Here is a 12,711-nt window from a genome sequence, read left to right on the forward strand (position 1 = left end):
ATTGGAGACAGTTTATTTCAAGTGGGTGAATCGTTGAACATGGAAGGGAGGTAATTCATTGCAAACGGGTAATTCGTGCAACACGAAAGGGAGATAAATATAGATTAGATAGTTTAAAACGACAGAGGAAAGAATGACTCACAGAGCTTGTGATTAATTTTATGAATGAGTTGTAGAACATGCTAGAAGAAAAAGCAACAACAACAGAGGATTATGGAGAACTAAAAACATAAGAGGAATTCATGATACTGATTACACTCTTTTGTTGTTGGAAATTTGAGTAATGTACAGAAAAAGCATTCAAAACAAAACAAAAGAAATAGTTTTTGTTTGCTATGTTTTGGGTTTTTTTGTGTGTGTGTGTTTTTTTTAACCCAATAACTGATCAAAGATAATTTGAAACATGTGTGACACAAATCGTGATTTAGTTTTGTTGTCAGCATCACCTTTACCGAGTTAACCCTTTCACCGCCAGTCTATTTAGAGTACAAAATTCCCTTGTGGTATAAACACAGAAAAGACAGTGGCAAAGAATAGCTGGGGATTCCCCCCTGCAATGTATAGAAAATATGGCCTATCCTACCCCCGAACATTAAGAGCAGTAGGCTCATGGATAACAGACCAATGAATGGTCACCTTTCAGTGACATGGGTCCTCTACCACGCCTGTGCATAAATTAATGCGAGCTTGGCGGTGAAAGGGTTAACCAAAAGGAAAGGCACCTGTGTTTCGATTCTTCCTTGTTTTTGTGTGGTCCTGCTCTGCTGTCAGTATCAGTATCAGTAGCTCAAGGAGGCGTCACGGCATTCGGTCAAATCCATATACGCTACACCACATCTGCCAAGCAGATGCCTGACCAGCAGCCGCGTCAAGCCTTGAGAAAAAAAAAAAATTTTTAAATAACACTAATTAAAAAGAAAAAAGAAAAAAAAGAGAATTAAAAATTTTTTAAAAAGATAAATACATAAAAATACTACTACTAATGATAATATTTAAAAGGCGCAAAGTCAACTCTAGGCACACACACACACATACACACACACACACACACACACACACACACACACACACACACACACACAAAGATGATAAAATAAGCAAATAAATGTAAAACAAACGACCACTTTCCTGTAACCCCCGTGACACTGGTGCTGACTGTCCACAGATCAAGTTCATCGAAGGAGAGGCACTCTACCTGATGGATAATTCGGACAGGATGAAATGGAAGGTTTGTTTGACTTGGTCTTTTTTTTTTTTTTTCTTTTTTTTTTCTGCCTCATCATCTGCACCGTTTCAGTGGCATTACTCCCACGCCGCTCATTTAGATTCCCCCATACACGGCCACACCCGGGTTCGTCCGTCGCAGTTCCAGCGTCGGCAGTCCACAGGGCACCATCGATGTTAGGTCGCCAGGAGGCCACACACCAGAGGAGACCCTGCACTGCTGCTGAGTCACTTCGGTGGTGTTCAGTGGTGCCTGTTCTGTTTTTAACGTACTTAGGACAACACCTACTAAGCCCCCTACTAACGACAATAATGGCTTTGTCGCGGAGACTTGGTTATATTTTATTTATTTATTTCACTTCGTTTGAGTTGACTGTATGATCATGACACGGATATATTGATGATACTTGGATACAGTACAATACATTACAGTACAATGCAACGCAACACAATACAATGTACCGCAATACAAAACTGTGCAATGCAATGCTATGCAATACAGAATAATGCAGCGCAAGACTATATATACAAGACGATACAGAAACAACACAATGCAATTTATCTATTATTTTTGACTCAATTGTGTAAACAAAGTGAGTCTTTGTTTTAACCCGATGTTCGGTTGTCTGTGTGTGTGTGTGTGTGTGTCCGTGTGTCTGTGTGTCCGTGGTAAACTTTAACATTGACATTTCCTCTGCAAATACTTTGTCAGTTGACACCAAATTTGGCATAAAAATAGGAAAAATTCAGTTCTTTCCAGTCATCTTGTTTAAAACAATATTGCACCTCTGGGATGGGCACAAAAAATCAAAAAAAAAAGAAGCCTAATTATATGCAAACTGCATTTACTGTTATATTTATATTTTTTGTATTCTCTAAACTTGGCACTTTGACCTCTTATTCTGACACAACAACAAGAGGATTCATTATTATCATTTTTTGTTCAAACAGGAACTTCTTTTGCTAAGCATGGAATTTTTTTTTAAATTTTGCAAACGTTTTTGGTGCAGATAGTAAAAAAGGGAAATTACTCTGTAATTAATGCTAGGGGACTTAATTTATCACAAGTGAGTCTTGAAGGCCTTGCCTCTCTTGTGTTGTTTATGTTCCTACCTCTGTGTCAGGTTCGCAACAACGCAGGCGAGGTGGGCGTGGTGCCAGCAGTCATCATTCTGATCCCGGCTTCCTATGGTCCTGCCATGGATGCTGCCATCAGGTTTGTTGGTGATGCTGTTGTTGTTGATGTTGTTTTTGGTGGTGGTGGTGGTGGTGGTTATGGTGGTGGTTGTTGATGTTGGTGGTGGTGGTGGTGATGGATTGTTGATGTTGGTGGTGGTGGTGGTGGTGGTGATGGTTGATGTTGGTGGTGGTGGTGTTGATGTTGGTGGTGGTGGTGGTGATGGGTTGTTGATGTTGGTGTTGATGGTGGTGGTGGTGGTGGTGTTGATGCGTTGTTGATGTTGGTCGTGGTGGTGTTGATGGGTTGTTGATGGTGGTGGTGGTGTTGATGGTTTGTTGATTTTGATGGTGGTGGTGGTGGTGGTGGTGATGGGTTGTTGATGTTGATGGTGGTGGTTGTGGTGGTGGTGTTGATGGGATGTTGATGTTGTTGGTGGTCGTCGTCGTGTTGTTGTTTCGTTGTTTTTTGTTGTTGGTTCTTTATTGTTTCTGCTGTTGTATCAACTTCAGTGTAATAATGTAAGCGTTTATTTATGTATTGATTTATTGTAACTTGTTGCAGCAGCCATCAACTTAATGTATACGTTTATGTATTCATATATTCATTTGTTTTATTCATCCATTTTGTTACTGTTGTTGTATGTTGCGCATAGAGTTGACTTCATGAAGATTTTGCGCCTTATAAATATTATTATTAGTAGTAGTAGAATTTTTTATGTATTTATCTTTTTTTTTTATTTTTTTTTTATTCTATTAAAATTAATTTATTTTTCATTTTTATTATTTTATTTTATTTTATTTTATTCTCTTTTCTCAAGGCCTGACTAAGCGAGTTGGGTTACGCTGCTGGTCAGGCATCTGCTTGGCAGATGTGGTGTAGCGTATATGGATTTGACCAAACGCAGTGACGCCTCCTTGAGCTATTGATACTGTTACTGATACTGAGCCATCAACATAATAATGTAAACGTTTATTTTATTTGTTTGTTTGTTTGTTTGTTTATCTATCTATCTATTTCAGTGATGGCCTAGAGGTAACGCGTCTGCCTAGTAAGCCAGGGAATCTGAGCACGCTGGTTCGAATCACGGTTCAGCCGCCGATATTTTCTCACCCTCCACTAGACCATGAGTGGTGGTCTGGACGCTAGTCATTCGGATGAGACGATAAACCGAGGTCCCGTGTGCAGCATGCACTTAGCGCACGTAAAAGAACCCACGGCAACAAAAGGGTTGTTCCTGGCAAAATTCTGTAGAAAGTTCCACATCGATAGGAAAAAGAAATAAAACTGCATGCAGGAAAAAATACAAAAAAAAAGGGTGGCGCTGTAGTGTAGCGACGCGCTCTCCCTGGGGAGAGCAGCCCGAATTTCACACAGAGAAAGCTGATGTGATAAAAAGAAATACAATACAATACAATACAATACAAGTACCTATGGTGTGCAGACTCCGCCTTCAGCTCCTGTCGCTGTGGACGGCCAGTGTGAAGAGACTGGGATACCAGCTGATCGCTTTCATGTTGCTGGTGTTCAAAGACTGGAATGAGGAGGAGGTAGGGATGTGTGTGTGTGTGTGTGTGTGTGTGTGTGATCCAACCCACTCTGCTACCCATGAATGACAAACCCACCAGTCCCGTCCTTTCCACCTGAACATGGATAATAAAACCCACCAATCCCATCCACCCTGCTAGCCATGAATATATATATATTTTTTTTAATCAGTCAAATCCTTTCCACCTGAATATGGATAACCAAACTCACCAGTCCCATCCTTTCTACGTGAACATGGATAACCAAACCCACCAATTCCATCCACTCTGCTACCCATGAATAACAAACCCACAAATCCCATCCTTTTCACCTGAACGTGGATAACCAAATTCACCAATCCCATCCACCTTGTTACCCGTGAATAACGAATCCACTAATCCCATCCTTTCCACCTGAACATGGATAACCGAAACCCACTTATCCCAGTCCTTTCCACCTGAACATGGATAACCAAAACCCACCAATCCCTTGTGTCCTTTTCTACCTGAACATGGATAACCGAAACCCACAGGCCCATCCTTTCCACCTGAACATGGATAGCCAAATCCAGCAATCCCCACCCGTTCCACCTGAACATGTATAACCAAAACCCACCTATTCCATCCACCCTACTCACCCATGAATAACAATCCACCAATCAGAACCTTTTCACCTGAACATGGATAACCAAAAACCACCCATCCATCCCAATCCTTTTCCACCTGAACATGGATAACCAAACCCACCAATCCCATCCACCCTGCCTGCTACCCATGAATAACCAAACAGAGCTGTATGATAACAAATGCACCAATGAAATCCTTTCCATGTGAACATGGATAACCAGAAGCCATCAATCCCTCCCATCCTTTTCCACCTGAACATGGATAACCAAAACCCACCATCCCAGATCTTACCACCTGAACATGAATAACCAAAAACCCACCAATTCCATCCTTTTCCACCTGAACATAGATAACCAAAACCCACCAATTCTATTCTTTTCCACCTGAACATGGATAACCAAAACCCACCAGTTCCATCATTTTCCACCTGTACATAGATAACCAAAACCCACCAATTCTATTCTTTACCACCTGAACAAGGATAACCAAAACCCGCCGATCCTTCCCATCCTTTGACCCCAGGTGGCCCTGCTGCAGCAGCTGTCCAGCGCGGACAAGGAGGAGCTGCTTCGCGTGCTGCAATACATCGAGGACACCCTCAAGCAGCACTGGCATCAGTACGGCAACTTCCAGGAGCTACAGGAGAGGATCCACCGTCTCCAGATGATCATCGAGGAGGCCCCCGAGGCTGATCAGTCCAGTGAGTCTGTGGATCTCTGTCTGTTTGTGAGTCTGTCTGTCTGTCTGGCTGTGAGTCTGTCTGTCTGTCTGTCTTTCTTTCTGTCTTTCCGACTTGTCCGGTGAGTCTGTCTGTTTGTCTGTCTGTCTTTTCGATCAGTGAGTCTTTCTGTATGTGAGTCTGTGTGTGAGTCTCTGTGGGTCTGTCCGTGAATCTGTCTGTCTGTCTGTCTCTGTATGTCTTTCTTTCTGTCTTTTCGACCAGTCCAGTGAGTCTGTCTGTCTGTGAGTCTGGTTGTCTGTGACCCTGTGCATCTGTCAGCATGTCTGTCTTTCAGTGTGTCTGTAAATATCTCTGTCTGTCTAAGTATCTCTTTCCATATGTCTGTCTGTCTGTCTGCCTGCCTATCAGTATACATCTCTCTCGTGCTGTCTGTCTGTCTGTCTGTCTCTCTCTGTGTGTCACATACACAGACACAAGTAGTTATGTCTCTATCCCTCACACACAGATACAGAAACAGCGTGCAGTCACACACACACACACACACACACACACACACACACACATGCACGTCCACACACACACACATGCACGTCCACACACACACACACACACACACACACATACACACACACACACACACACACACACACACACACACACATGCACGTCCACACACACACACACACACACACACACACACACACACACACACATGCACGTCCACACACACACACACACACACACACACATGCACGTCCGCACACACACACACACACACACATGCACGTCCGCACACACACACACATGCACGTCCGCACACACACACACACACACACACACACATGCACGTCCGCACACACACACACACATGCACGTCCGCACACACACACACACACACACACACACATGCACGTCCGCACACACACACACACACACACACACACACACACACACACACACACACACACATGCACGTCCACACACACAGAGTCCAATGGGAGGGGAAGGAGTGCAAATCCTGGTTCATATTACATGGGACTCAAACCTCTGCACACCGGCTTCCCAGTCAGACGTGAGTTAACCACTGGGCCACTGCGCCGCCATTGTGTGACGCTGTGTTTTCTGTGTGACACAGATAACGAGTTCCTGCAGACAGTGGTGGTGCAGATCAAGACTCTGGAAGATCTGCTCAGGAAGTACCAGGTAGGCCTGATCGATCTGATGACGCCCTTCTTTTTTCCCCTTGAAGGGCTGTTACTCCCATGTTCACTCGTTTAGATCTACAACTCTCTTTTTAATTTTTTTAAAAATAAAATATATATAGCTGTTTAATACCCAGACATTTAGGGAGCTATATTCCCAATCCCGTTTCCAGGAATATATATCCATTGTGGGTATGTTCGTGTTTTCATTACTCACCGAACTCTGGCGTTGATTTCGGTGTGTTTAACGTGTGTATATACGCGTGCAAAACTTTAGAAACAAGATATTTTCATGTTGTATTTTGTTTTTTTGATGTTCTGGTCTGCTCTGACAGCGGTTTAGGCACAAGCAGGTCTGCACATTATGTTGACCTGGGAGATAGGAAAAATGACCACCCTTAACCCAGCAGACACTGTCGGGGTTTGAACCTGGGACAGTATGATTGAATGTCCAGTGCTCTAAGATTGCTCGATCTTTGCGACTGTCAGCTGATGTCTAATCGAGTTGTTCAATAGATGTTTTTGTCGTTAGCTCTTTTAAAAAAAATATCTTTAAAGTGGGTGTGTTGTGATCCTTGTGTGTGACTGTGATTGACAGTGGGCGTGGTCTGAGCTGTGAGTGTGTGATTGACAGTGGGCATGGTCTGAGCTCTGTGTGTGACTGTGACTGACAGTGGGCGTGGTCTGAGCTGTGTGTGAGTTACTGTGATTGGCATGGACGTGATCTGACTCTCGTGTGTGACTGTGACTGACAGTGGGCATGATCTGACACTCGTGTGTGACTGTGATTGACAGTGGGCGTGGTCTGACCCATTGTGACTGACAGTGTGCATGGTCTGAGCTCTGTGTGACTGTGATATAAGTGAGCGTGGTCTGAGCTGTGTGTGTGTTTATCTGTGACTGACAGTGGGCGTGGTCTGAGCCCTGTGTGTGTGATTGACAGGACTTCTGGGCGTCTGTTTATCTGTGACTGACAGTGGGCGTGGTCTGAGCCCTGTGTGTGTGTGTGTGATTGACAGGACTTCTGGGCGTTCTGGGAGACGTACAAGGCCATCGTTGAGCTGATCAAGCAACCTGAGTTCCTCCTGGTCTGTGACAAGTGGGACCAGCTTCGCTACATCACCACCGCTCACTTCGTCAGGTATGGTCACCTGCATGCCTGGAGGTTGTGGCTCTGTGTGTGTGTGTGTGGAGGTGGGGGGGCGTGAGTGTGAGTGTGTGTGTGTAGGGGTGTTTGGATGTGTGGAAGGTTTGTGGAGTGTGTGTGTGGGGAAGGGGGGAGGAGTGTCGATGTGTGGTAGGTTTGTGGGGTGTGTTTGGGTGTGGGGTAGGTTTGTGGAGTGGGTGTGGGGAGGAGTGTGGGTGTGTGGTAGGTTTGTGGGGTGTGTTTGAGTGTGGGGTAGGTTTGTGGGGTGTGTTTGGGTGTGGGGTAGGTTTGTGGGGTGTGTTTGGGTGTGGGGTAGGTTTGTAGGGTGTGTTTGGGTGTGGGGTAGGTTTATAGGGGTGTGTTTGGGTGAGGGGTAGATTTATAGGGTGTGTTTGGGTGAGGGGTAGGTTTGTAGGGTGTGTTTGGGTGAGGGGTAGGTTTGTAGGGTGTGTTTGGGTGAGGGGTAGGTTTGTGGGGTGTGTTTGAGTGTGGGGTAGGTTTGTGGGGTGTGTTTGGGTGTGGGGTAGGTTTGTAGGGTGTGTTTGGGTGTGGGGTAGGTTTGTGGGGTGTGTTTGGGTGTGGGGTAGGTTTGTAGGGTGTGTTTGGGTGTGGGGTAGGTTTGTGGGGTGTGTTTGGGTGTGGGGTAGGTTTGTGGGGTGTGTTTGGGTGTGGGGTAGGTTTGTAGGGTGTGTTTGGGTGTGGGGTAGGTTTGTGGGGTGTGTTTGGGTGTGGGGTAGGTTTGTGGGGTGTGTTTGGGTGTGGGGTAGGTTTGTGGGGTGTGTTTGGGTGTGGGGTAGGTTTGTGGGGTGTGTTTGGGTGTGGGGTAGGTTTGTAGGGTGTGTTTGGGTGTGGGGTAGGTTTGTAGGGTGTGTTTGGGTGTGGGGTAGGTTTGTAGGGTGTGTTTGGGTGTGGGGTAGGTTTGTGGGGTGTGTTTGGGTGTGGGGTAGGTTTGTGGGGTGTGTTTGGGTGTGGGGTAGGTTTGTAGGGTGTGTTTGGGTGTGGGGTAGGTTTGTGGGGTGTGTTTGGGTGTGGGGTAGGTTTGTGGGGTGTGTTTGGGTGTGGGGTAGGTTTGTGGGGTGTGTTTGGGTGTGGGGTAGGTTTGTGGGGTGTGTTTGGGTGTGGGGTAGATTTGTGGAGTGGTGTGGTGTGGGGTAGATTTGTGGAGTGGTGTGGTGTGGGGTAGATTTGTGGAGTGTGTGGGTGTGGTAGATTTGTGGAGTGGTGTGGTGTGTGGTAGGTTTGTGGAGTGGTGTGGTGTGGGGTAGATTTGTGGAGTGGTGTGGTGTGTGGTAGATTTGTGGGGTGTGTGGGTGTGGGGTAGATTTGTAGGGTGTGTTTGAGTGTGGGGTAGATTTGTGGAGTGGTGTGGTGTGTGGTAGATTTGTGGGGTGTGTGGGTGTGGGGTAGGTTTGTGGGGTGGTGTGGTGTGGGGTAGATTTGTGGGGTGTGTGGGTGTGGGGGTGAGGATGTGGGTTGGGGGAGGACAACAAAGGGGTGAGGGCGTGTATGGGAGATACTGAGGGGAGGGGAGGGTTGAGATGGTGGTGGATATTGGGACGAAGAGAGAGGGAGAATGTGTGTGTGTGGGTGTGTGTGTGTGTGCGTGTATGTATACATGTGTGTATGTATGTATGATAGAGAGAGAGAGAGAGCGTGTGTGTGTGTGTGTGTATGTACTTAGAGAGTCTGTGAGCCTGAGTGTAGGAGAGAGATAGTGTGTGCACGCGTGCATGCATGCATGTATGAGAAAACGTTTCACTGGAATGGAGTATGTGAAGAAATATAACACAAAGAATCACGTTTCAGTGTTTGAAATTTCGCACAAAGAATCTAGTTTTAGTGTTTGAAATATTGCACAGAGAATCTTATTTTTTGACAAGCACGTTTAAGACAATACGTAGTTTTTCTTTCGCTTCATGCACGTTGAGTCATTGTGATATTGAAAACTGCACTCTGTTTTGTAGTTTGTGTGTGTGCGTGTCTGTAACTCTAGTGTTTTTGTAGTTTGTGTATATATGTGTCTCTGTGTGTGGTTTTTTTATTTTTTTATTTTTTATTTTTAGACTCTGGTCATACTGTACTTTAGTGCTGGTGTTCGTCTAAAGCTTTATCCTCTTAGATTAGTGCTGCTTTGTATACATGCATGGCCAGTCTGACTTCTAAGTTCAGTTTGTTCCACACACATACTTTCTTCATGTTATGGCTTTTGCTCTTTTATTTATCTATTTATTTGTTTGTTTTTGCGGTACAGTGTGTGTGTGTGTGTGCGTGTGCGTTAATGTGTACAAGTGGGTGTTTGTGCCTGTGTCCGTGTGCTCAAAACTTCAACGTAAACCAGTAAAATCTCATCTCACTTGGATTCCATTTAGCACTAGCTGGTTCAAAACCAATCAAGTTTAGCACTGCCAAGATCACTTATGCAACCCAGCCCAAGGGAAGAAGAAGAAGAAGAAAAAACAAGAGAGGCAAGGCCTTCAAGACTCACTTGTGATAAATTAAGTCCCCTAGCATTAATTACAGAGTAATTTCCCTTTTTTACATCAGCACCAAAACGTTTGCAAAATAAATAAAAATTCCATGCTTAGCAAAAGAAGTTCCTGTTTGAACAAAAAATGATAATAATGACTCCTCTTGTTGTTGTGTCAGAATAAGAGGTCAAAGTGCCAAGTTTAGAGAATACAAAAAATATAAATATAACAGTAAATGCAGTTTGCATATAATTAGGCTTTTTTTTTTTTTTTTTTTTTTTTTGTGCCCATCCCAGAGGTGCAATATTGTTTTAAACAAGATGACTGGAAAGAACTGAATTTTTCCTATTTTTATGCCAAATTTGGTGTCAGCTGACAAAGTATTTGCAGAGAAAATGTCAATGTTAAAGTTTACCACGGACACACAGACACACGGACACACACACAGACACACACACACGCACACACACACACGCACACACACACACACACACATACACATACAGACAACCGAACACCGGGTTAAAACATAGACTCACTTTGTTTACACAAGTGAGTCAAAAAATCACATTAAATTATTATACGTCCAAATCCTTCCACCCAGTATCTACTTCCCATGTTTGAAAATGTGTACGTTGAAATGAACACACTCGTGTGTGTCTAAATCATCTTGTCACAATAGACAACTAACCAAAAAGGAGAAAAAGGAGGAGAAGGAAGATGAAGAGGAAGAGGAGAAGGAGGAGGTGGAAGAGGAGGGGGAGAAGGAGGAGAAGGAAGAAGAGGAGAAGAAGGACGAGGAAGAAGAGGAGAAGAAGGAAGAGGAGGAGGAGGAGGAAGAGGAGAAGAAGGAGGAGGAAGAAGAGGAGAAGAAGGAAAAGGAGGAGGAGGAGAGGAAGAAACGAAGAAGACGGAGAAGGTGAAATACGTCTTATGACCGGAATCCGTGTATGTACACAAACAGCAGGGACTATTCTTTACGTATACAACATGATAAGGGTGGGGGTGGGGGAGCGAACGAGACACAAATGCTGATAAACCAAGGTCTGGTTTAACAGGGCCAGAATCAGCTGCTTCGACAGTTCGCCAAAGCAGTCAGTGCCATGTCTCTCTAGAATCAGTTGCTTGGACAGTTCGCCAAAGCAGTCAGTGCCATGTCTCTCTAGAATCAGTTGCTTCGACAGTTCGCCAAAGCAGTCAGTGCCATGTCTCTCTAGAATCAGTTGCTTGGACAGTTCGCCAAAGCAGTCATTGCCATGTCTCTCTAGAATCAGTTGCTTGGACATTTCACCAAAGCAGTCAGTGTCATGTCTCTCTAGAATCAGTTGCTTGGACAGTTCGCCAAAGCAGTCAGTGTCATGTCTCTCTAGAATCAGTTGCTTGGACAGTTCGCCAAAGCAGTCAGTGCCATGTCTCTCTAGAATCAGTTGCTTGGACAGTTCGCCAAAGCAGTCAGCGCCTCGTCTCTCTAGAACCAACGCAAGATGTACAAGAACAGCACTGTGCAATCAGCGATCTAGTCCTCAGCCGTATCCGCATGTGATGTGTAATGTGAGGCGTATAGACTCTCAAACCAGGAGGCAGGATTGCACTGGTTCTTAGTGCTGCAGCCTTAGGGGGGCGGTGTGTGTGTGTGTGTGGGGGGGGGGGGGGGGGGGGGGGGGGCTTGTTGGCCTTTGGGAACATTCCCCATGCCGAGAGAATGAGGATGTAGCTTGGGCAAGACACTCTCCACTTTCATCAGATTATAAGCCCAGATTGTCGGGACAGCAGTAGCCTCCTCTGCTGTTCTGATGGTCATAGTCGAACACGACTATCGTACATGCATATTCAAGCGAACACACGCGTTGATATGCTCGGTGTGTGTTTGTGTGCATTGGGAGTTGGGTGGGGGTGGAGGAGGGGGGATGTGAGTGTGTGTGAGCGTGCGCATGTGCTTGCAGTTTTATGTAGGCCTACATGGACATGTGTTAAAAACCCTACTGCATTTTTTGTTTGCATGCAATTTTACGATTCATGTATAACACACACACACACACACACACACACACACACACACACACACACACACACACACACACACACTGATAGACAGGCGAAAAACAGACAGGCGCATACACACACAGAAGCAGAAAGTATACAGAGATAGATCGAGAGAGAGAGAAAGAGAGAGAGACAGACAGACAGAGACAGAGAGAGACAGAGACGAAGAGAAAGAAAGAGACAGACACACACACACACACACACAGACAGAGAGAGAGAGAGGGTGGAGAGAGATAGAGAGAGGGAAAGAGAGAGCGAGAGAGAGAGAGAGAGAGAGAGAGAGACGCAGACACATAGACACAGACACAGATAAAGCAAAGGGAGACATGGAGACAAATGAGACACCAGACAAAACAATCGAAAAGAAACAAAAGCACATACACGAACACAGACACACACACACACACACACACACACACACACACACACACACACACACACACACACACACACACACACACACTGACCCTGGTTTACTTGGTAATAAAGTCATATTCCTGTTCTGTTCTACCTCCATTCTGGTTTTACTGTGGGAAGTTTTGACCGAACTCTTAGATTCTGGGACGTAGGACCCCCAGACTCGACTGACGCCGCCGGTGGTGAAATGGGCCGCAA

At 45.2% G+C, this 12,711-nt stretch overlaps 1 protein-coding gene across 1 annotated transcript in view; it reads left to right on the top strand.

Moving 5' to 3' along the window:
• LOC143275670 (uncharacterized) overlaps positions 1 to 12,711 on the top strand; it is a 103,368-nt gene that overhangs the window by 77,248 nt on the left and 13,409 nt on the right. Inside the window, exons 11-16 of the mRNA XM_076579950.1 lie at positions 1,166 to 1,228; positions 2,349 to 2,440; positions 3,846 to 3,951; positions 5,077 to 5,254; positions 6,372 to 6,439; positions 7,458 to 7,579. Of these exons, the coding sequence (XP_076436065.1) occupies positions 1,166 to 1,228; positions 2,349 to 2,440; positions 3,846 to 3,951; positions 5,077 to 5,254; positions 6,372 to 6,439; positions 7,458 to 7,579 (629 nt within the window). The remainder of the gene's footprint in view (positions 1 to 1,165; positions 1,229 to 2,348; positions 2,441 to 3,845; positions 3,952 to 5,076; positions 5,255 to 6,371; positions 6,440 to 7,457; positions 7,580 to 12,711) is intronic.

Source organism: Babylonia areolata, chromosome 30 (assembly GCF_041734735.1).
Source record: "Babylonia areolata isolate BAREFJ2019XMU chromosome 30, ASM4173473v1, whole genome shotgun sequence".
Classification (NCBI taxonomy): Eukaryota; Metazoa; Mollusca; class Gastropoda; order Neogastropoda; family Buccinidae; genus Babylonia; species Babylonia areolata.